Below are 26,149 nucleotides of genomic sequence, written 5' to 3'. Positions count from 1 at the left end.
CAAAAGACGCCAGTACCATATTTTTCAGACTGTAAGTCGGAGTTTTTTTCATAGTTTGGCTGGGGGGTGAGACTTATACTCAGGAGCGATGTGTGAAATTATTAACACATTATGATATCATTTCACATGTTATTTTGGTGTTTTGGAGTGATACTGATGGTTTGGTAAACTTGTTAGCATGTTCTTTATGCTATAGTTATCTGAATAACTCTTAATAGCTATGGCCACGTTCGCGTTCTGCCCTCGGCAATGTGTGTTCAATTGTATAATTGACTTTTTTATATTGAAATGCATACTTTTAGTCTGTGGCGCTTTCATGCCCAGGTGGGGGCACACTCGCACTTGTTTACGTGAAGAAGAGCGCTCACTCGCCAGAAGAAGACTCTGAGCGAGTGGGCGAGAGAGAGAAACACGGCTGCGAGCCTACGCTCATTGTTTATGCTTGTAAAATATCTCTACAGTGGCAACACCTGTGTGTATCATCTTTTCTGTTGTTGTTGTGTGTTTTCCACCCGCGATCGGACACTTAGAGCCAGTTGTGTGGTCATTTGAACGATGTGCTAATGCTAGCAAACGCATGCTAACCGTTTGTGTCATTGCTGTAATCGCGGCTAATTATCATTTATTTACATTGATGCGAACCTGTTTGGTCTCGAGGACGAAATTGATTCAGCAAATTATACGGACGTCCAGCATCGTCATTTGGGAGTTTAGCTCGCCGTATAGCCAGGACCGAGTCGTAGCGTCCTAGTGAGGACAGTATATTCACATTTCGTTGTTCATGCATCATGTAACATCATATTGTACACGTATTCAGCATGTTGCTCTCTCATGTATTTTTATATTAAATTGCCTTTCAAGATGACATATCTGTTCTATGTGTTGGATTTTATTATGTAAATTTCCCCAAAAAATGCGACTTATACTCTTATATATGCTTTTTTCCTCTTCGTTGGGCACTTTATGGCTGCTGCGACTTAAACTCAGGTGCGACTTATAGTCTGAAAAATACGGTATAACAAAGTACAACTAAGGGAGCACGCTAGAAGACGTGATGAGAAGATGTAAAGGAGTACAAAATTCTAACTAGTCCAAAAGAGCACAAAAGTAAAAATGATCAAACCAGGATACGACCGTAGAAACGTCGGGAAGCATGAAGAATGATAAGGTACACACAGCGGTCAGCATGTCAAGTAGCAAGCAATAGTCAGACACTTGCAGATGGTGATAGGAGTCCTTAAATATTAAGCATTCCTAATGTGCCACAGGTGTGTCGCATGGCCCCGCCCATCCAGCTCAATCTGGTGCAGAATGAAAAAAAAAGGAACTGAGAACACACTCATGCCAAAAAGAAATAGATTTTTTTCTTTTTTTAAATTAAAAACCCGATCCTTTTCACCCGATTCCTGTCCTCAGAAAAATGGCCTATCGGTCCGATTTCCGATCACGTGATAGGATCAAGGACATCTCTACTTTCAAATTTTTAGCTGGGATTCATACCCACAATAAGTATAACACTTTAATTTTGATAACCTAAATTTGGGCGGTTGAATTATTTGGAATTTAGGCTTACACTTCAAATACCGTATTGGCCCAAATATGAGACTGTGTTTTTTTGCATTGAAATAAGATTGAAAAAGAGGGGGTCGTTTTATATTCGCGGTCTAGATGTTATACCCATTCACGACGCTAGATGACGCCAGATATCATTGAAGCGATGTTCTGTTTTGACAGATCTCAGCTACTCTCCCCATTTACGACGCTAGATGGCGCCAGATATCATTGAAGCAATGTTCTGTCATGACAGATCTCAGCTACTAGTTTAACCAGTTTGCATTATTTTATTGCAATGTTTTTCCTTTATCAGATTTGTTTCAAGGCTACAGTTAGTTAGACTTCACTTTGATGGTTAACACAGTTATTGCAATTTTGTTGTTTTATCACAATGGATTGGTTTATTTACATTTCAAAAACCAGAAGCCATTCATTTACGAATGTGATTGCAGTTTAGTTTAGTACATATTTAAATGTTCAGGGATTAAGACTTGAAGAGGCAAAATAACATGCTTTTTCTCTCAAATATATTGTTACAATCATTTGTTTCAGATGTACGGTAATTATTTTCTGTATGAAAATTAATTTGGTGTTCAAAAAGTATTTTTTCAAACTTGAGTCTTGAAAAAGAGGGGATCGTCTTATAATCGGGGCCGTCTTATATTCGAGCCTATACGGTAACATCTCAGTTGACCTCACAAAACTTCAACATGTCCAAACAAATTTTGAATATGCTTCACGATGTTAAGTGAAAGTTCCACATTTACAGTAATTTCCCAAATATAATGCGCACTTTTTTCCCAAAAATCAACTTGTAAAATCATGGTGCACATGATACACGGGTATATGGATAGACACAGAAATATAAAAACAAGTTATTTTGTTCTTTTTTTTATTGACACTGCCATGTTGTGTTGAAGAAACTTATGCGGCGATCCTTTGCTGACCATTACGGTACGTGACGTCACCATTTTTGTTTCGGTAATACTTCACTCTGATCGGCCGTATGATTTTGCCTGTGTTAAATTCTGCTTTTTTCACTCTTCATAAAGCACAAAATTTAGTTTCTTGAACTCATTTGAGTCAACGTTTATTGCAGCTCCGCAACTCGGACCATAACAAACATAACACAACACAGAAAAACACAATACAGACTTCCTGTGTCTGTCAACTATATCTGTCCCTCGGGGAACTCAAACCCAAATAACAATAATTCCTATTGTTACAGTCTAGTGTGCAGCGATGCGCTTTTCGATTTCCGACGTAAGTCCTCACTTTTATTCTACCGCATCAATCCATGGAAGAAACATTTATTCATCATGATGAAACGAGCAAGTTATACAGCAGCCTTTAAAAGAAAAGTCACATCTGTTTTGTTTTCTCCTGGATTCTGGTAAGTTCAAGAAGTTATCAGATCATATTATTACCGTACATATTGTCCGTTTACGGTAATGTGCTATGCTTGTGCTGTGTTTCACCAGTCAATAAAATTACATTTCTGTATCTGTACACGAGCTCTGTTTTCTTGTATTCTTCTATTTATTGGTGCTAAAATTAGGGTGCGCGTTATACACGGGTACAATAATTTTCCCTAGATTTTACAAGTAAATTTGGGGTGCGTGTTATACATGGGTGTGCCTTATATTTGGGAAATTACGGTACTTAATAACCATCATTAGCCTCAAATATCCGCCATGTCAGCAAGCCCACATATTTTGCTGTTCGCTGTCTATGTTACCGAATTTGTAATACAATGATTATGAAGTTAATTAGAAAAACTAAACTTTTTGGGTGAAATGGGGAGGCTCATAGACTCAATGTATTCCTTTGGGACACAATAAACCTTTGTATCGTCTTCTACTTCTCAAATGTCACAACAATTATCATCGGCATCTCTAAATCTCACAAGAGTTTCAGCCAAATGTTATCTGTGTCAGCACACGCGGCCTCACATGGATGTTTGTTTCATGTGGAGAGCAACTCCACAGAGAAGACAAACTTTTTTTTCTCGTCCTGTATAAAACGTACTGACTGCACACGCCAGAGGCCTTTGAGGTGCTGCCACTCGTCTCGGCAGCTCCCCTTCGCTTTGTTACTGCTGCCAACAAAAGTGAATGTCTTTGAGAGCATGCTTCTCTTCCTGTCCCTCCAAAACAAGAGCTCGGCCAAACTCCACTTCTGTGGAAATATTCAAATTGTTTCCTACTTCGGAGATAAATATCATTTAAATTCCGGAAATTAATCTGCCATTTTATAAGCTTTTCTTCTTCTTCTTAATATTGTTTTTATTGTACCTTCCGGGTAGGCGTGTAACCAAAACACTGTTTTGTTGTTTTGTTTTCAGCTTGGCGTGCACATTTTAAAATTGCCCCGCATTGTCAGTCAGCAGATCTGCGGCTATGGCTTGTTATTGTTCCAGCAAAGCGCCATCTGTCTCGCGCCTGCAAGCGTGCCAATCAGCGCCCTGTCTGAAATTGACTTAGTTAGAACTGCTGGCCTTGATGCCAGTTGTTTATTGAGGCCAAAAACTTCTACATAGTTCATCAAAAAAATCAGTGGAGATACACACACGTAGGAGAGTGTCCTACTTGTTCCAGTGTGGACTACCCAGAAGCCATCTGTGTTTCGTGCGGAGTTTGCTACCTGGGTAGTTCTTATTTCTTTATTTATCCCAAGTCACACTCTCCGGCAGCCTCGTCCCCCGCGGCCGTGTCCCCTCTCGTACGCAAACTTCACATCAATGGCAGCGTTAAAGGTTACAAAGCTCGACAAAGCGACACATTCGCAGCTCCGGCTCTGAGCTTTACTGTAGCCACTTTGATCATAGAGTCACGCGCACACACGTAGTCGACTTCCTCAGTGACACGCTTCTTTGAATAGGACTTAAAAGTGAGCACATTTTACACGCGTGTCGTCCAACGTCAAAAAGTAGGGTGTGTAATTACTGGTGAATGTCAGCCTTATATATCAAGCAGAGCAGCAACCTTCTGTGACCCATAACCTCATTTTATATCTATTTACAGTACAATATAGCGTGTTACAAGCGCTCTTTCGTCATTTTTTGATGAAGACATTATACATCAGTGTATGAGAGAGCACGGCCTTGAAGGATAATCAGTATTTTAACCTCATACAGTATTCAGAGTGAATCCTCTTTTTTTGTGTGTTCTCATCATTATTAAAAAAAATAATAATAACTCATTCACTTCCAGCCATTTTCACCAGTGCAACCCCCTTCGCTCAGGGTGCTGAAAAACCCATAAAATCAGTCGCACCCAAGCGCCAGCAGAGGGCGACGAAAAACACAAGTAACAAATGGACATGACACTGCTGTCATTTTAATCTGTTTGAGCGGGGCATGTGCGTTAAATGAGTCAAATATTTTAACGTGATTAATTTAAAAAATTAATTACCGCCCATTAACGCGATAATTTTGACAGTCCTAATTGCTATATAAACATGGAACCCACCAAGAGAAAGATTAGACTCTCTTCTTTCCGCAGGAAAAAAAGTTAGTTTATCTCTTTTTCCATTCTTTAGAAATCAGCATTAGAAAACAGCTTAGTTTGAGCAATTTTCCAATTTCTAATGAAAAAACAGAGAAACTGAGCTTTTTGTAAACGCATACATTTCAAACATAACTTTGACTTTAACACAGCTATTTTTTGCTTTAGTTACATCCCAAACATCTGAATGATGTTTTCCTTTTACAAAATAACATGAACATCAAGACAAATAGAGCTTTTGATAGCAAAGTAACAATTTATTTACACATAACTGAGAGATGACGCTGTTGTGGCCGCGACGGCCGGGGTTAACTTTTCCCTCTCGCCGCCTGTCTCATAAAGATGGATTTTTTTGAGTCTTTCCAGCACAGACTCAACGGCAGCGTCCGATGCACTGGTGGTCCCGGTCGTTCTGCTCGGTCGTCCAACGCCTGGCATCCCGGGCATCCTCCCGGTTGTTCTGCTGGGCCGCCTACCGCCTGGCATCCTGGACGTCCATTCGGTCGTCTTGCGCCGGCGCCCGTTCGTTCCGTTGAATCGGGTTGGGGGTCTTACCAAATGCACTACTGCCCTCCAGTGGCCAGTTTTATTGCTTTAAAATGGGTTTTCAGCTTTGTGCTTTGGAGCTAAGTTGAATCAGAATTTAGAGATGTCTCTTGTTAAAAAAAAAAAAAATGTAAAAGACGTATAAATACGTCTTTGGGACACTGAAACAATTAAAAATAGAACGTATTCATACGTTTTTGGAAGCAAATGAGTTAATAAGAAAAAAAAAGTGGAATCCCCAGAGGGTGCTGGGTTGCTGGTTTAATTACAGCAAATATTTCTGTCAGAAATACAAATCGTTGCTATCATAAAACCCATAAGATTTAACTATACAGGCCAGCTTTAGTTTTTTATTTGAACTTACGTTAGTTTATTTAGTTTCGCAGCTAAATTTGTGGCATCCATCTTCTATAAAGCTTGTAATTCTTGAGTCCCTGGCAGTGATGTCACAGATTACTTGAAAAAGTAATTTAATTACTGATTAAGCTTGAAAAAAGTAACCTAGTTACTTTATTGATTACTTTCTTATCAAAGTAACTCAGTTACTATAAAAGTAATTTATCGGTTACTTTCCACCATTTTTTCTCGCTTTGCTGCCTCAACATAAGAATGACAACAGAAAAATGTATGTAATTGACTTTCCGATATTTGAATTTAAAGGGGAAGATCAGATATTTTAACGTAAGGCTTAATCTTCGAGTTTGCGGGGATTTAATTACTCGATGCAGTTGATTTCACCATTGACTCACGCTAGTTTAGTAGCCACTCTGGAGCCCTGAAACTAAGAAATAACTGACAAATTGCATGGAATTTGTTGAAATCGACTTCACCGACTAATTAAACCCCCGCTACCTTAAAGATTAAGTCTATCATAAAAAATTTCTGAACAGGCTAGGGTTTAGGGGTTAACAGCATATCAGTGCCAATGTAAAACAATGCAAATTGACTGCACAATAATCAACAACACACAAATGAATAGCACACTGCAATAAACACATAGGTAGGGATGGGCGAGAATGTGCGCGCACAACCCGAAAGTACGCTGTACACACACCCGTTCAACTTGGCGACAAAACATGGTGGCAGCTCAGCACTTTACACTCAATCTAGTGCTGCAACGATTAATCAATTAACTCGAGTATTCGATTAGAAAAAAATATTCGAATTACATTTTATTGCTTCGAGTATTCGTTTGATTAAAGTGGCGTTGTCATGGTTTATTTTAATAATGTGTTTGCATTTAGTTTAATTGATTAGGGTGGATACACTGCCCTTTGGTCTGCCAAATTTCACATGGCTGAGTCCAACTGCTCCCTGTTAAGACCAACATAAGCTAAGTTTCTGTTTGAGATGTTATTTTATGCATTCATAATTTAGTATATAGACATATTTGGCCGTTTTTTGTGGGAATGTGTGAACCATTTGTTAAGAGCATTGTAAAAAAAAAAAAACATTAGCATGTTATAGCATTTAAGCTAGCTTTGCTATGTAAGTTTGCCAATTGTTCTTTTGTTGTACTTAGATCTGCATTTATTTTTTTCATACCATTTAAGGCACAGCTCGGGTATTTAAATTTTTCATTTTCCTTATCCGATTACTCGATTATTCGAAGTAACTAGTTCATCGATTAATCGACAACTAAAATAATCGATAGCTGCAACCCTAACTCAATCAGAATTAAAACACATCCTAAAGATGCCAAACAAACATGTCACATTAAGGCATAAATGTGCAACATGAATATGATGCAAAAATTACTTGCCGACTTGGAGCGACGACTACTCGCTGTTGCATAGGCAAAGCTACGAAACGGCCGCGCATGTAGCTGCCCCAGCCTATCACTGGAACCCTCCGGAATTAAGGAAAAACACTCACGTTCATTCATTGACGCACACAGATCAACATTCCTTCGCACATCTCAAGTGGCTGCATTCGGCTCGAATGTGCAACCGCACTGGCACACGCTTTTCTCAGTCCAGAAACACTTTGCGCGCGTGATTCGAGACCAAACTAGGAAGTAACGGTGAGCGGTTACCACGGAAACGAACCCATAATGAGAAGATGGAAACCTTTCTAAAAGGTTCTAATCGAAATGCTCTTGGTACATTACGACAATATTCTTCATTATACATACATTATGAGGCAATAACAAAATAGTAATGTGCAGACTTGAAAGAAACTAACTGTAATCAGATTACTGGTTTGGAAAATGAACGCGTTAGATTGCTCGCTACTGAAACAAAGTAATCAGATTACATTAACGTGTTACTTAGTAACGTGTAACTGACAACACTGGTCCGTGGTAAGATGGAGCCTATCCCAGCTGTCTTTTTTTTTTTTTTTTCACCTCAAAATTGTCTTCTCTGATACTATAATTTCAAAAGACATTTTGCTGAGAAAGTGACAAAGAATCCTTTTACAACAAGTCATTAAGTATTAAATTTGATGCTGTCCTATTTGCTTTTTCGCAATTTGCTTTGCATCTTATTTGTGTTTTATTCAGGTTCAAGGAGACGGCGCTTGTTTGTCAAGGTCCCTTGTTAATCTCTGGATTTCCATCTCCCAATTATTTTTGCATTGTCTCTATGCAACGAGCTTAACGTTGACTTGTTTCTTAAAAACATGCGAGTACACTGAAGCGTGCAGCCATGTTGTGATAATGACATGCATTTAAACAACAGATGAAGGTCGTCCATGGATAATCCAAATACAATTCAGCATTGAGCATTATTTCAAAATGAGCCTGGTTACTCTCATTTTACGACATCCCACTGAAAATCATTTTTGTTTCATTTCATACAAATATTTTTTACCGTAATAATGCAATGATGTGTTTTTGAGTCTCTTTTTTATTTAGCATTTATTGATTTATGGATAGGAAGGTTTTCATATCAATCAACTTGTAAATTTTGGGCTATTTTTTTTTCTTAAATATTTGTAGATTCCATTTGAATTTTGTTTAATCTGTCCACATTTATATAAATAATTTTTAAAAATCAATTTAATCAAATTAAAAATAGTTCCATGAAACTACTATGGCAGCATCACAAAAGTGTATCACAAAAGTGAGTAAACCCCTCGCATTTCTGCAGATATTTAAGTACTGTATATCTTTTCTTGGAACAACACTGACAAAATGACACTTTGACACAATGAAAAGTAGTCTGTGTGCAGCTTATATAATAGAGTTCATTTATTTTCCCCTCAAAATAACTCAAAATATAGCCATTAATATCTAAACCCCTGACAACAAAAGTGAGTACACCCATATGAAAAAACATACATTCCTAAATGTCCAAATTGAGTACTGCTTGTCATTTTCTCTACAAAATGGCATGTGTCTCGTTACAGGAGTGCTGTCAGCATTGCTGCAGAGATTGAAGAGGTGGGGTTCAGGCTGTTAGTGCTCAGAGCATACGCCACACTCTACATCAAATTGGTGTGCATGGCTGTCATCCCAGGAGGAAGCCTCTCCTGAAGGCGGTACACAAGAAACCCGCCTGTCTCATCAGACCATAGGACATGGTTCCAGTAATCTATGTGCTTTGTTTACATGTCTTCAGCAAACTGTTTGCGGGCTTTCTTGTTTACCGTCTTCAGAAGAGGCTTCCTCCTGGGGTGACAGCCATGCACACCAATTTGATGTAGAGTGCGGCGTATGGTCTAAGCACTAACAGGCTGACCCCCTACCTTTTCAATCTCTACAGCAATGCTGACAGCACTCCTGTAACGAGTCACGTGACATTTTAGAGGGAAAATGACAAGCAGTACTCAATTTGGACATTTAGGGACGTACGTTTTTTCATAGTGGTGTAATCACCTTTGTTGCTCGGGGTTTAGATATTAATAGTTATATTTTGAGTTATTTTGCAGGAAAAATAAATTAACTGTATTATATAAGCTGCACACAGACACTTTTCATTGTGTCCAAGTGTCATTTTGTCAGTGTTGTCCCATGTAAAGATATACCGTATTTTTCGGACTACAAGTCGCACCAGCATAAACTGCCCAACGAAGAGAAAAAAAAAAACATATATAAGTCGCACCGGAGTATAAGTCGCAATTTTGGGGGATAAAATCCAACCCATAGAACAGATATGTCATCTTGAAAGGCAATTTAATATAAAAATACAATAGAGAACAACATGTTGAATAAATGTACAGTATACAGTGCATGAACAAAGAAATGCAAATATACTGTCCTCACCAGGACGTTACAGCTCGGTCCTGGCTATACAGCGAACTCCCAGATGATGATGCTGGACGTCCGTATAATTTGCTGAATCAATTTGGTCCTCGATACCAAACAGGTTCACATCAACGTAAATAAATCATAATTAGGTTGTTTTACAACAGTAACATAAACGGTTAGCATGCGTTTGCTAGCATTAGCACATCGTTCAAACACCCACAAAACTGGCTCGAAGTGTCCGATCGCGGGTGGAAAACTGTTAGGTCTAAACTTACTTGTATCTAGCAAAATAACAAAGACCTAGAGGAGGACGAAGGCAAGGATCAGACTGGAGACGGAATCTTGAGTTTCACTGGCGGCCACCAGGGAGAGAGCTGACAGGGTAATACGCTCGTTCGCAAGGTCAGTGTGTCTCTCTCAGCCCCCTCCCTGGGGTTGCGTCTTTTATTGACAAGTGGGAGAGCATTCATTGCACATGCGTAAGTTTCGTTTACCGAGAAATAGCTGTTATGGTATCGTTTACTGAGAACAGAAACCAGAATGAAACATTATGGTGACATTTACTGAAAACAGAAACCTTACTCTTTTCATTGTGTAAGCACTAAAACACAAGCGAATAGACTGTTACATGAGAAAACATAATCATAACACCTAGTTTTAAAAACACATAATTGGTTTAATTATTGTAAATACTGTTAGTGTGCAAAAGCATTAAAGCACATCTTACTGGAAAACACACAACAACAACAGAAAAGATTATACACAAGCGTTGCCTCTCTACAGATATTTTAAAAACATAAACAATGAACGTAGGTTCGCAGCCGTGCTTCTCTCTCGCTAAGTCGCCCACTCACTCACAGCTACGTAGCTGTCCGTCTTCTTCTGGCGTGTGAGCGCTCTTCACGTAAACAAATGCGAGTGCGCCCCCACGTGGGCGTGAAAGCGCCACAAACTAAAAGCATGCATTTCAATATAAAAAAAAGTCAATAATACATTTGAACACACATTGCCAAAGGCAGAACGCGAACGTGGCCATGGCTATTAAGAGTTATTCAGATAAGTATAGCATAAAGAACATGCTAACAAGTTTACCAAACCATCAATGTCACTCCAAAACACCAAAATAACATGTGAAATGATATCATAATGTGTTATTAATTTCACACATAAGTCGCTCCTGAGTATAAGTTGCAACCCCAGCCAAAATATGAAAAAAAAAACACGACTTATAGTCCTAAAAATACGGTACCTAAATATCTGCAGAAATGCGAGGGGTGTTTTGTGATACACTGTAGACATATTGTTTTATCAAAGACAACAGTTCTTTTGGCTTAAAATACAACAGTTTATTTTAAAGAGGGGTGCAAGAGCAGAAAGGGCTTTTTCAGCCTTGTCTGTTTTCTGCCATATTTTCTTTTCTTTTTCTTTTAATATATATATCATGGAAATATTTCCACAGAGACTTTCTGAAAACATATCTTTTATTCTTTATTATTTTTTTAAAATAAGCATATCACTTGAATAGTTACTGAGCAATTCCCACATTTATTATCTAATTCATTCTATACTATTTTGGTCTTTCACATGACTAACTTGCTCTTAACTTGCTCTTAAAATGAAGTCCCATCACTGTTCAACATGGCACAGAGCCAAAAACCATGTCTACAGTATAAAATGCCTTTACATCAATATTATTACTCAGACGCGACAGCTTGTCATATTTTATACTGTACAACTAAACTTTTAGCAATATCTGCTATAGTTTTGCCGTAAAGTAGTTTCCTTGTTTGTTTGCTCTCCCCCGGTATATTCCAGGCAGAATATGCTCTGCTTTTGATTAGCTGGGTGCGGTGGGCTTTTGGAGCCTCGGCACACCACGGTAATTAGACTGTCAGTCAAAAGCAGATGGCTGCTGCCTGAAATGGGAAAGTCGCCTGAAAGTTTGTAAACGAGTCTCTTTTTCAAAATTATTTGTTTTTGTTGTAGTTGCTCAAAGACAAACTCTCCCCCACATTGGACAATTTTTTGATCCGATTCCAAACTTCACATTGATTGTAACTGATATTTGGTCCATATTTTCCCATGGAACCAGTTCTTTTTAAATCCTGGGCATTTTTTTGTGAGTGTGTTTTGTTGTTGTTGTTGAGAACTTAACCTATTTAACTCATTCACCGCCATTGACAGTTATAGACATCAAATCTATTTTTAAATTGGAAAGGCTGGCATTACAGTAAACCCTCGCTTTTCGCGGTTCATGGGGACCAGAACACCCCGTGAAAAGTTTTAAAAAAACAGCAAAGTAGGATTTGTCCCCCACCCCCTAAAAAAATATACAGATTGAAGTAAATAGTATTTATTTACGTGAATTTACATATTGTATACTTCACATATACTGTAAAGAATGATATTTAAATCTATTTACAGTAATTATTGTCCTTGTGCAGTCACTGTGTGATGCGAAGGGGGACACTTGGCAAACCTCCTGGATGTCGTGGCGGTCCACTCACGAGCATGTAGCAGGAATATGACACTTTATTTGCGGGAAAAAAGAAAAAAAAGTTCAAATTCCCCCAGAGATGGTGGAGATTTGTAGCAGGTGAAAATGGAGAAAAGTACTGCCTAATATCCTCTCGGACATCGAGGAGGTCTTTGGCGGTCATGTTCTGAAATTTCCCAAGTAGGTGTTGGAGGTTTTTAGCATGCTTTGGGTGCGCTAAAAGTGGCTAAAAATAGTCGTGGAGGTTTTTGGCAAAATAGTGCCCCATTTTCAGGTAAAAAAATAAAATAAATTAAGAGTTTTCATAATCCCCCCAGATGTTGTGGAAGTTTTGTAGTGGGTTTTGGGTACTCTCAAAGCTTGTAAAAATGCTGAAAAGTCCTGCAAAAATTAGCCTTGAGGTCTTGTTGTTGAAATCCTTGCGTAAGAAAAGATAAATCAAGGTAAAAGAATGGGCGAAACTACGATGTGCACAGCCAATCAGCTTACGGAATAAAGCGACTCTTACTGGCGGTCTCGTCGTGCCGGTCATAGTAGGGGCAGCTTGGATGGTGCTTATTGGTTTTGTCATGTGTCAATCTCGCATCAGGAACCAACCACAGGCCTCGGATGAGTGCATGTGGGTATGTACAAAGCCCCTAAGTCATATCCAATATGTTTTGATGCAAAACATTCTCTCTTGTGTCTCAAAATTGAAACAACGTACTATATTTTTTCCTTTTAAATTTTTTTTAATGCATTCTCTTTAAAACCCCGCAATAATAATAACTGAAACCGCAAATTTCAAAGCATGAACTGGCGAGGGATCTCTGTAAAGAATCATGTTTCACTGCCACTGACGATGATAGACGTCCTATCCAAATGGGTTGCATGTCTATAGCTGTCAGTGGCAGCCAGTGAGTTAAATATTGTTTTCGTATCATCACGATTTTGTATAAAAAACATAATTGATCATATTTATTTTTGTCTTTCACAGATTGTCTTTGAAGGAATTCGAGGGTCAAACTTCGAGGGCGACATCGCAATCGACGACGTGTCCATCACCTTGGGCAAATGCAAGCAAGAGAACACTGTTGCCAGTGCAGGTAAGACAGGTAAGATAGATTGGGAAATGGTTTATAAACCAGAGTTGAACATGAATTACATTAAAATATATGAAGGGGCCTTTAACTTCGATGAAGAACATGAATGTCCAAGAGAAGTTTACTTACTGTGTTAAGGACGTAATGTTGTCATAATACGCAAATAATACATTTTGGGCTGTCAAAATTTTCGCGTTGACGGGCGGTAATTAATTTTTTTAATTAATCACGTTAAAATATTTGACGCAATTAATACACATGCCCTGCTCAAACAGATTATAATGACAGCTCAGTGCCATGTCCACTTGTTACTTGTGTTTTTTGGTGTTTTTTCGTCCTCTGCTGGCGCTTGGGTGTGATTGATTTTACCACATTGCACCATGAGCAATGTGTAATTATTGACATCAACAATGGCGAGCTACTAGTTTATTTTTTGATTGAAAATTTTACAAATTTTATTAAAACGAAAACATTAAGAGGGGTTTTAATATAAAATTTCTAGAACTTGTGGAAACATTTATCTTTTAAGAACTACAAGTCTTTCTATACATGGATCGCTTTAACAGAATGTTAATGTTAATGCCATCTTGTTGATTTATTGTTATAATAAACAACTGCGGTACTTATGTACAGTATGTTGAATGTATATAACCGTCTTGTGTCTTATCTTTCCATTCCAACAATAGTTTACAGAAAAATATGGCATGTTTTATTGATGGTTTGAATTGCGATTAATTACGATTAATTTTTAAGCTGTGATTAACTCGATTAAAATTTTTAATCGTTTAACAGCCCTAACATATACATAAATAATCTAAACTACCTCATAGCAATTAATTCATAGCCATTCACTTCAATACAACAGGAATTAATATAGGCTTGAAGTATATTTTTATCCGTTGAATGGGTAGCTTTAACTCACAGTTGGACTCAATGTTCACATGTCCTTCAGACTGACACGCTGCTGCAATTAAGCGTTCTAGACCAGGTTTTAGTCATTAGTCATGCAGACAGGTGGAAGCAGGTGAATTTCAAATAGAGCGGTTTGCGCTACTGTGGACGTGAAAGATGCTGATTTATTCTCTACCAATCACAGCAGGATCTATCATTCCCTTTGAATGTGTAGCACTTATGTACTTCTCATATGGAGGTATCACTTTGCGGAAAAGGATGGATTAACTCAGCTTTTGATGGACAGGTCGTCATATTACCTGGGTAGTCCTTTTTCCTCCATGTTTCCCCTCTGCAGCTTTGCTAGCTGGCTAACTTCTCTCTGTGTTGCCTTTATCTTGGCCTCTAACTGCCTCTTCCACGGTGGGTACTGATTGCTATATGTTTATTTATTTTTTTGTATACGGTGGCACAATAGACGAGTGGTTAACAAATTTGCCTCACAGTTCTGTAATATGGGGTTCAATCCCAGGCTTTGGCCTTCTTGTGTGAAGTTTGGATGTTCTCCCCATGCCTGCCAGTTTTTTTTTCAGGGTACTCCTCCCACTTCTCAAAAACATGCAAGGTAGGCTGATGTTGTTGTTGTTGTTCGTCTCCTTGTGCCCTGCGATTGGCTGGCAACCGAATCAGGGTGTACCCCGCCTACTGCCCATAGTTAGCTGGGATAGGGTCCAGCAACTCCGTGACACTCGTTAGGATTAGCGGCTCTGAAAATTAATGCCTGAATGTATATGGCAGAAAACACAGACAAGGCTGAAAAAACAGTTTCTGCACTTGCACCCCTCTTTATAATAAACTCAGACGTCGCGCAACCGCTTTTGTTTCAACATAGACATAAAAATAAGGTAAGTTATCGTATTTATTATTCGAAATGTCAGTCATTTTTAGCTTTGAATCATTATTATTAATCATTAAAAAATTATTCACTCGCATATTTTAATCTTTTAAACAAATGACGTCACAATGAAAAAAATGGTGTCTGTAAAAAAGTCACGGATATCTACCTCATAACTATTACTTAATTGTATTTTTTTTTTGTTAAAGTCGCATTTTCTCCAATAGTTTGGATGATAAATAATCGATCCAAACAAAGAAAAATTTAGAAAAAAAAAAAAAAAACTTTAAAAGGGTAAATGTATGAAAAAGAAAATCTCGACCACTCCTTGATGTCTACGATTTCTGCATCGCGACCCTTGTTATATTATATTGTTTCACCCATAAAATCCCCCAAAAATCCAGCTGGGGCAAATCACGGCTGTTTCTTGATACTCGGTGATACATGCTACATGGAGTTTTTGGATCAAAAGAAGGTAAGTATGCGATAATATCTCGTTAAAGTCCTGGCGTCTGTAATTCTGCTCTTGCGTGCTCTCACATCCAGATATGGTTTTGCTGTTTAAAAAAAAAATGTTTTCTTTTAAAAATGCCCTCCTGTTCAAAAATTTTCTTCCCCCAGAAAATTGAGATTTTAAGCTTATCAATGATGTATCACACATGCATATCGGACAATTTTGAAATTTGGCCAAATTGGGGATCTCAGAGCGGAACTTCAAGTCACCTGAATGTTTTCCGCCATATATACAGTATATGTACAGTATACGTATATACATTTTTATGTAGATATTCATCCTCTAACTCTCTACACCCACGCTCCATCACTTTACTTTATTATAAGTACACCTCTGCAAAGCCGCATCTTTACATACGCTCTTAGACATGAGTGAAGTGTTCATCCTGATACAAATGAAATGGATGGCGAGAGGACACAGAGAGTGCCACGAGATGCTCTGCATGTATTTGTGTGTGCGTGGATAGAAGAGGCAGAAACACATTTGATAAACAAGTGTATGATGAGGAAGACTATAAGATGAAGCAGGAGTCAAACAATATTAAGAGTTGTAAAGAGCGCTTAACTACAGTGTCACACATCTCAGGGTGGGCCTTGAAATGTGTGACATTGTCATTTCTTACATACTGTAGCACATTACAAAAGGCCACACTTAGACCATTCACATTGAGTAAAACAACCGTCTCCCAAAATTGAGCCTCTCTTTTTTTATTTTATTATTTTTTTTAAAAGGAGTGACAGGCAAAGTAAAGAAGGGTCATGACAATTTGTTATTTAGCTGCAAGGTCATTGTTAGAGCATATAATGTGTGAAAACACCTTCACAGTTCGCCTGGCGCACTACACGAGAGCCCTAGAAAAACAACAAAACTGAGAAAGTGAATTATTCACACTCTGCCCCACATCCCCACCTCCTCCCACCCACAGCTTGTGTGCGCATGTGCGCTCGCTTATGTGAGATTTGACACATACTGTATGTGTGTGTAGACACTGGCGGATGCTTTAAATAATGGATGAAGGTATAAACAGGAAGGGGAAAGCTCTTGAGCGCTTCAGAGTTGTGCGATGTTGTCCTGCAGGTTGTGTGCAGGCAGGAACAGTCAGTGTAGGCAGATGGGTAATTATCAGGCAAGGGGACGGCTGAACGCTCGCTGTAAGACACAAATATGTCTGCATACCAACGTGCAGTTGGTGATCTAAACACCAGGAGTAGCAAAGAATTCAGCTCAATTATGCGTGACAGTTGCTTATTTTCTTCAAAACCTACATAACATTGAATCAAAGAATCAAAACATTTGGACACTGTGATTAATAAGTTACTTTGGCTAGGTTCATACCGCAGGTTTTAATCCATGAAGCCGCTTTTTTTTTAACTTGACCGTCTGAATGGGAAAAGCAGAATAAAAGTGGACTATTTCAAATCCAATCTAGGCCACTTATGTATGTGGTTAAAATCCAATCTTAGCCACATTTTTCCAGAATGTGGCTGCGGTCTGAACAGCGTAGTCCCCTAAATCGGAATTCATGCAGCAATTACATCAGCGTAGAGCGAGAGAGATGGGGCGCTACAGTAGTGGTGCAGCTGTGCATTAGCGTTAGGCCTAGCTTGAACGCGACTTTTGGAGAGGGGGCGGGCTTGACAACAATCATAAAAAAAAAAAAAAAAAAATTAAAAAGGTTGAGGATTAGCTAGAGAATGCTAGGTTTTCTCTCTGCTCCATAATAGCAATATTTCAAGATTGCTAACATGGCAGGGAGTCGGGGCAAACTGTCCATATGTACTATATGTGTGTGTTTCATGTGTAGTCATTTGTTTTGATGCTCCTGCGGGGCAGTTTGCTCAGCGCATCTCGGACTGCGAATTAGTGCGCATGCGTGATACTTGAACAGGCTCTATGGACAAAGGCAGTCTGAACAGGCATGCCAAAAAAAAAACCAGATATGACAAAATATCGGAATTGTGCATTAAGACCTGTGGTATGAACCTACACATAGTGACTTCAATTTCTTAATTTTGCATATAGCCTCCAGCATTTAAATTTTACATTACATTCATCATTTGAACTCGATTCAGTCTTTGACAAATTTGAGGACTGATATTATAATTTTTTATTTAAAAAAGATATCTAGATAGCAGACCGACACTGAAAAGATGTTGGATCAACATTCCGCTGTCGATCTTATATCGTTGAATCAACGTCACTTTTGCACCCTCAATTAATGTTGTTTCAACATTAGAGCTGCAACGATTAATCGATAAACCAAGTAATAGATTACAAAAAAAAAAAAAAGATTCGAATTAAATTTTGCTGCTTCGAGTATTCGTTTAATTAAAGTGGTGTTGTAATGGTTTATTTTGAAAGAGTTTGCATTTAGTTTTATTGATTTGGGTGGATACCCTGCCCTCTTGTCTGCCTCATTTCACATGGGTGAATCCAGCTGCTCCCTGTTAAGACCAACATACGCTTTTGTTTGATTTTTTTTTTTTTTTTATTCATTCGTAATTTAGTTTATAGGTGTATTCAGCTGTCTTTTTTTTTTTTTTTGTGGAAATATGTGTCTGAACCATTTGTTAAGAGCATTGTAAAAAACGGTAGCATTGTACAGCATTTAAGCTAGTGGACTTTTGCTATGTAAATTAGCCAATTGTTCTTTTGTTTGTACATAGATCCTCATTTATTTGCTATTTTTATTCTGTTTGAGGCTGACCTCAGGTATTTTAATTTTCATGTTTATTTTCATTACTCGATTATTCGGACTAACTAGTTCATCGATTAGTCGATTATTAAATTAATCAATACCTGCAGCCCTATTCAACATTGAAATCCTTACACAACCTAAACGTCTTTTCAATTATTAATAATATTAGAGCAACACTGAATCAATGTTATGTTTTCGACCAAAATGCCTGCTCATCCATAATTCAATGACTTTTCAATCATATTTCCTGGGCAATCATAAATCAATTTTAATATTTATAAATATAAATAAAAATAATAATAATAAAAATATTTAATATTTGTCAACATTAGTTCATCAGCTATAAAACAATGTTAACCCAACCATCGCCTGACGTACCATAGAACAACGTTGTTTCAACGTCAGTTGACATTGAAAATTTCTATTTGAACCATACAAATTGATTTTGATGGAAAATCAATAGTTATTCAATGTTGGTCTGCTATCTGGGTACTTTGTCAGGTATCACTAGGGATGTTTAATATTTTCAGACCAATTTCTTGTTGGCTAGTTCTTTCTGCTGTAAAAGTCCCCCAAAATTGTTTCTCGTCTTGAAACAAGCCACATCATGAATTCAATCTGTACTTCGAATGTATATTTGTCCAAATCTGCATCAGATCAAAAAAAAAATAAATAAAAAAAATTAAAAACTGAAAATGAAAGCAATTTTAACATAAAATACAAAATATAACAATTCACGTTTCAAGCTTATTAATTTTTTATTTGAAATTGAAATGGATTGAACTAATCATACAAAGATTGTGACCCCCTCAACCATGCCCCTAGGGGAAGGCAGTATTAAGACAAATCATCTGTGATCATTAATAAGTCGACATCCTACTTTTTTCTGTGTAATCACTAGTCCTGGTATCCAGTTATATACCAGCATATGCAGAGGTGGGTGGAGTAGCCAAAAATTTTACTCAAGTAAGGGTAGCGTTACTTTAAAATAATGGCACTCAAGTAGTCATCCAAAAACTGTACTCAAGTAAAAAAGTATTCAGTGAAAATAATACTCAAGTAATAACAGTGTGAGTAACTGCTTATTATCAATTTTTTTAAACAATGGTATTTTTTTTCTCAGCACAAACATATCTACCGTATTTTTTGGGCTATAAGTCGCAGTTTTTTTCATAGTTTGGCTGGGGGTGCGACTTATCCTCTAGTCTAGAGCGACTTATGTATGTAATTATTAACACACTATTATACCATTTCACATGTTATTTTGGTGTTTTGGAGTGACAGTGATGGTTTGGCAAACTTGCTAACATCTTCTTAATGCTATAGTTATCTGAATAACTCTTAATACCTATGTTACGTTAAGATAACGGCCACGTTACCATTTCGTTGTTTATGCATCATGTAACATTATCATAGTGTGCACTCATTCAGCATGTTGTTCTCCATTGTATTTTTATTTTTAATTGCCTTTAAAGATGACACATCTGTTCTATGTGTTTGATTTTATCAAGTAAATTTCCCCCAAAAATGTGACTTCGGTGCGACTTGTGGGTTTTTTTTTTCCTCTTCATTTCGCCTTTTTGGGCTGATGAGACATATAGTCCGAAAAATACGATATATGAACTGTTCTTATAATGATACTGTACAATAACATTACATTACAGGAATAAACAAAAAAAAATAAATCATTGAATTTCTGCGAGAGAAAATACAGCATTATTCATCCTAAGAGCATGAGTGCCCTCTAGTGGAGAATATAGTTCCTAGTTTGAATAGTAAAAAGTTCCTTCATAGTTACTATTATGAAATTAAAAGAATCATATCTCTGGTTTTCCGTAGTCAGTCGGTGCCAAATAAAAACTGGGAGAGATGTTTAAATCCACGTTTTAGAGTCATGTTGAGGGCAGCGTTCTAGTATGTTAAATACTTCATTTTGTACGGTGCTTTAAAGACGCCAAGTGATTGAACTGGCTGGCGTGATCATAGAATGGCAAGCTTGCGTCAGATTAGTGTAATGGAGTTAAATGCTACTCTTGGCATCACTGGGATTAAAAAAAAAAAAAAAAAATCTAATGCGTCGAATGAAGAGGAATAATGTAATGACTCTTGTGTAGCCTAAAGTGGCGGGGTAAAAGCGTTTTTTTGTTTTTGTTTATTTTTTTCACAAATCTACTCAAGTAAAAGTAAAAAATATTGCTTAGTAAAACTACTCTTAGAAGTACATTTTTCTCAAAAAGTTACTCAAGTAAATGTAACGGAGTACATGTAACGCGTTACTACCCACCTCTGAGCATGTGTCTAGTCATGCAATATAGCTAATCATGTGTGGAGCCATTCTTAGATTGAGTTAGATTGACACAGATTGTGGTGACTCTTTCATCATTCCGCTTACCGTAAATGTTCGTATTAAATTAATTAGTTCTTTTCTCTCTTTTGCAGTTCTGCTTGCAGGCTCACAGGCGCTCCCATTGGCCAGGTGGCTGACCATTGTCGTCTCCTGCGTCGTTGCCCTTTTCTGCAGATGATGAGCGGTTAACCACAGCGCCCCCTTCAGTCTGTGCTAACAGACACTGTCCTGACTCGCGCTCTTACTTCTTCTCTCAATCAATGCCTGGACTTTTTCCCTTCCCCTCTTTCTCCTTTGTCCGCCCTGCATCTATAATCCATGCAAACACATTCTTTATTTAAACACTTTGCTCCAAATACATAATATAACAAACATATTCTTATCACGTATTTAAGACAAACGCCTACTCAATTAGCCCCATTACATTTCATAATGCCCATGTCAAGTTCCTTCACATCTTTGTCATTAGTCTACATCTTCATGTATGACATCCCACCTCCGCACACCCTTTTTCCCTTCCTTGAGACACACCAAAGTGTCGGACACTCTACCAAAGATGACCTGAGGGGAAAAGAATGAGGGATTCCAGGGAGCTGGCGAACAGGACAGATAATATGGGTGAATCCCTTCTTTTGCTGACCTTCGCCACCAGCTGAGCCGCTGAGCGACAAAGAGGCAGCTTAAGTGAAGAATGAACTGGAAAGGCAAACAGAGGAGGAGCCTCTCTGCCCACCACGAAGAAAGCAAGCTTAGTGTGACTTTGTGTACATTTATCACTATATACTAAATATAAGCAAAGTTTAAATATAAGTGGGATACTCTGAAGGACTCTATGAACTCAAATAAAAGAAGCACAACATTTATACAACCTCTATTGTTCCTTTAGGTTTTATTGAACTTATGTGACGTTGCAATGTCTGAGCAAGTCCCTGTTTTTTGATATTTTTGGATTTGTTTATGCCGCAATGGGTGAGTGTTTGAACAGAGGTTTCAGATTATTTCTGTACATCGAGCTGAAAAGTGCAAGAGGTCAATGAATGTCCCGTACGGAGAGCTGGAGAGGCTAATGTGTATGTAGCTGCTTTGCAGAGTGGATTACATGTGCAATTCACCTTTTCGCTAAGCCAAGCCCCCCCCAAACGCAGATTGGCTAATCAGAGACCAGTGCAGAACAAGCTACTGTGGTGAGTATCTTTTTAATTCAGTGATACCTACTTAGTTTGTGGATAGGTTGCGATTGAGATAAACTCCCGCTCACATAATTAATAGAAGAGGTCGGACATCCGGGCATTAATGACGTCACCAGCCACAACAATGCGTCGCCATATTGAAAACGGGGCAAAAGACGGGTCACAAGCAGTTGCTCTGTCATGCATTGTAATACAAACGTGTTGAACTTTCGTCTTATTTGCGGTCTTTTTTCCGTCGGAATGACTAAACGTTGCTGTGTTGCGGGTTGTCACACAAGGAAGAATTCGGAGCCGCATTTGAAGTTCTTCATTCTTCCTAGTGAGAAGAAAAGGGGAAACAAATAGCTAAAAGCAATTAATCGAGGAACAGTAAAAGAAGACGGTTCCGTGGACTATTCTCGCCTGTGGGAACCTAAATCCAAGCACATTTACGTTTGCAGCTGACATTTTGTTACTGCTGAGTAAACTTTAATTCTTTTTTTTTTTTTTTTACCCCAATTAGCTGCTAAGATTCAATAGACTAGGCAGTGGTTATTATTACCGTAACCGGCAACTCGCAAAGAGTTATTTTATTTTTTTTGCCGTGAACTGCTCTGATTAGTCAATCGGTATATTATTGGCCTGGTGGGAATTGGTTATTTTGCCGTGACGTGTTCACGGCTGAATAACGCTTGGAGGCGAATTACCGGTTACGGCAGAAATAATCACTCCGTATATACTACCAGTTTTCTTAGTTCCACACAGTACATATTCCACGTAATTGATAAAGGTCAATTTACTGGGTGACTTTATGAGGTAGTTGTAGATGTTTTCGAACTCCACTGCAGGCCATTCCTTTGGATTGTTCATCCAGCTATCATCTGCGACTTTGTATGCGCACATTTGCAAGCCAATACACGGTAATTTTAAATTGTATCGCCTCCTCGCGTCTGTCGGCAGTGACTCGTGATAATAGTAAGCCATGTTTAAGACGTTTTTATGAAAAAAGACGCAAAACACACCTGAAATATATGAATTTCAGACATTTGTCTATGGAATGTTTAGCTGTGCGTGCCCCTTTCGCAAAATGGCAACACGTTGCTAAGCGAGCTGATGTCATCGTGACATCACGCCGACTTCCTCCATGGAGAGAAGTGGTACAGAAAAGGAATGAATATTCACAGACAACCTGCACAAGTGAAATCGAGGCTTTTGATTACGTTTTGCGACATACTAGATTCACCAATGTTCCTTTAGTATCCGTTGATTCATGATTTTGGATTTTAGCTCGGTAACCAAATCATTAACATTACACTATTATGTGAGGCCTCAGGCTGTGCAGGTTAAAATGTATGAGGCCTTCTGAATGATTTTGTAAAGAAGTAAACAGTGAGTTAGCTAGCTTTAGCGGACCGGTGTAGCTTCTTGAAATCAGTTGTTAGTCGATGTAGTGGTTCACTCTTTATTTTTTTCATGATTTCTTCATTTCTCATTGAAGTGGTGGTGTAAATTTCAAAGGTAATCTCAGACAATGGAAGCTAAATTAGCAACGATAGCTCAGAGGGCTGGTCTTGGCAAAAGGTGAATTACGGAGGGAATCTGGCAACATTGTTTAACGCTGAATGTTTTTGTCTTGTGAACAGCCACATAAAAATCCATACTGTGCAATGAAAAGCATGTATCACCGCATTTGTTTGTTTTTACAGGCCACATTTGGAGTTACATGCTTTACATCGCATGGATCGGGTATGATTGTTTAAATCAAGCAATACTCATATCTATAGCTCTATAACCCATAGTTTACAATTACATTTATGATACTATTTCATCTACTTGTCTAAATCGAATCATTAATGAGTTTTAATGTTGAATTATGTCTTTATCATACAGTTCTATACTGTGAGTTCAACTGTATGTAGCCTGTTTAATCATTCATTAACGTACAGTATCTCAATGATAATTATCTGCTTTGATTCAGTGTTTTCCAGCATTTTCAGTATTGTTGGCACTTTTATTGATCATTTTTAATGTTTTTTTTGTTAATCTCGTAAGCCTCTGCCACATGCTATTGCTAAAGTGTACATTATTTAGAGTGTCAATGTCACTTTTTGTTCCCACGTCTGTCAGTCACGCTGGACAAAAATGCTACAGTTGGGTGAATTAAATCAAGCAAAGCAAGCAGATTTGCGGATTCAAACGTGTGCCGTGTTTTTGTGTATGTCTCCCTCAAAATGAGCTGATGGGTTTGATTAACATTCCTTAATTTAATATGTAGAACAGTCCCCCCCTTCCCCCATGTCAATAAAACTTTTGTGCACATTTGGGTTCCACTGACAGCCCTGACCAACTAGTTTATTTAAAATTAGGTAATATTTATGAGCATCACAAAGCTGAAAGAGTCAAAGTTCTGAACTGCTTCTGCGCAAAGGAAAAAGTATTTTCACTCATACTCTTTAGTATAACATTTTATAAACACTTCTGTTTGGGTATAAACCAATCTTTAAATAGCAATTGCATAAACACCACCTGGTTGCTAATCTACACTGTGTTTATCAAAGAAACATAAGGCTTTATTTCACAATAAGCCATCTGTGAATCTGCCCACATTTCTCAAAATAGCGCAGACATCCCAAGTTCCAAAAACTCATTTCAGGGAGATGTTTATCGACACTATCCAATCCCCCACCCCATCCCAATAACCGACACCCACCATGCCCCATCCATACACACATAAGGCCACTTAATTTCACCAACTTTTTATCATTAATAAATTCATAATAATAATTAAATAATGAAGAAAAAGTTAATAAAATAAAGGTAAATGTTTTTCCTAGTTTTTGCTTCATTTTATGACAGTCTATAACTTATAGAAATAAAATGCAGGCGATGGCGATTCAAAATTAGTCTACCTCAATGTCTTTTACAACACGCAGATCACCTCATCACGACGTCATCATTTTTCACCTTACCTAGAGAGGGATATACTTTAGTATATTCTGCTCTGAAATTAATTTTGTATTTTCGTTTCTTAACTGGAGGATTCGCCCTATGTCATCTCGCGGGCTGACCTGACTGGAACTTCGGTGTACAGTGGGGAAAAAAAGTATTTAGTCAACCACCAATTGTGCAAGTTCTCCTACTTGAAAAGATTAGAGAGGCCTGTAATTGTCAACATGGGTAAACCTCAACCATGAGTGACAGAATGTGAAAAAAAAAAAATCACATCTATAAATTTATTTCCAAATTAGGGTGGAAAATAAGTATTTGGTCACCCTACAAACAAGCAAGACTTCTGGCTGTCAAAGAAGTCTACAACTTCTAACGAGGTCTAACGAGGCTCCACTCGTTACTTGTATTAATGGCACATGTTTTAACTCATTATCGGTATAAAGGACACCTGTCCACTACTTCAGTCAGTCACACTCCAAACTCCACTATGGCCAAGACCAAAGAGCTGTCGAAGGCCACCAGAGACAAAATGTAGACCTGCACCGGGCTGGGAAGAGTGAATCTGCAATAAGTAAAACGCTTGGTGTAAAGAAATCAACTGTGGGAGCAATTATTAGAAAATGGAAGACATACAAGACCACTGATAATCTCCTTCGATCTGGGACTCCATGCAAGATCTCACCCCGTGGCGTCAAAATGATAACAAAAACGGTGAGCAAAAGTCCCAGAACCACACAGGGGGACCTAGTGAATGACCTACAGGGAGCTGGGACCACAGTAACAAAGGATACTATCAGTTAAGGCCCAAGTACACCGCATGCGTGATCGTTGCGGTTCCGGTCCGGTTCAGTGTTGACTGCGTGCAACGCAGTCCGTCAAAAACAGGCAAATCATACCGGCTGCTGCACGGCTGCGGTCCGCCAACTCCGTCCCCTCGTGAGCTCTCGCGTGATCGCGCGCGATAATGTGCCATTTAAAACAACGACAAACACACGGAGTCTGTAGTATGTACTCATCAGAGAAGCAGAGAGAGAGCACATTTTTTTCCTTGAATATTGATATTGTAACGTTTGCTAAGCGGAAGTTTGGCCGCGAAAACAACACACGAGCTTCAACGCCTTTTCCCTCTTTTTCTTTATTAACTTACCGCCACCTCACCAATGCAAAAACAACAACTACAGTGGGGAGAACAAGTATTTGATACACTGACAATGGGTTTATCCCCATTGTATTTACACTGACGCTATCTAGTCCACCAATCGGAGCGTCGGGCTGGTGCACCAGCATACCAATGACAGCCCCGCGTTGG

General features: G+C 38.4%; 1 protein-coding gene across 5 annotated transcripts in view; it reads left to right on the top strand.

Moving 5' to 3' along the window:
• LOC130925492 (MAM domain-containing glycosylphosphatidylinositol anchor protein 1) overlaps nt 1-24,266 on the top strand; it is a 347,692-nt gene extending 323,426 nt beyond the window's left edge. For 3 of the 5 annotated variants that reach the window (XM_057851331.1, XM_057851330.1, XM_057851334.1), the window contains one exon: nt 13,272-18,215. In XM_057851331.1, the coding sequence (XP_057707314.1) occupies nt 13,272-13,514 (243 nt within the window). In that variant the 3' untranslated portion in view covers nt 13,515-18,215. Of the gene's footprint in view, nt 1-13,271; nt 18,216-20,814 lie in introns of those variants that run through there. The other 2 variants (XM_057851332.1, XM_057851333.1) reach the window with 2 other exon arrangements.
• The last annotated feature ends 1,883 nt before the right edge of the window (nt 24,267-26,149 follow it).

The sequence above is a fragment of the Corythoichthys intestinalis genome, chromosome 1 (genome assembly GCF_030265065.1).
Source record: "Corythoichthys intestinalis isolate RoL2023-P3 chromosome 1, ASM3026506v1, whole genome shotgun sequence".
Lineage (NCBI taxonomy): Eukaryota > Metazoa > Chordata > Actinopteri > Syngnathiformes > Syngnathidae > Corythoichthys > Corythoichthys intestinalis.
This window is presented reverse-complemented; position numbering and strand designations above follow the sequence as displayed.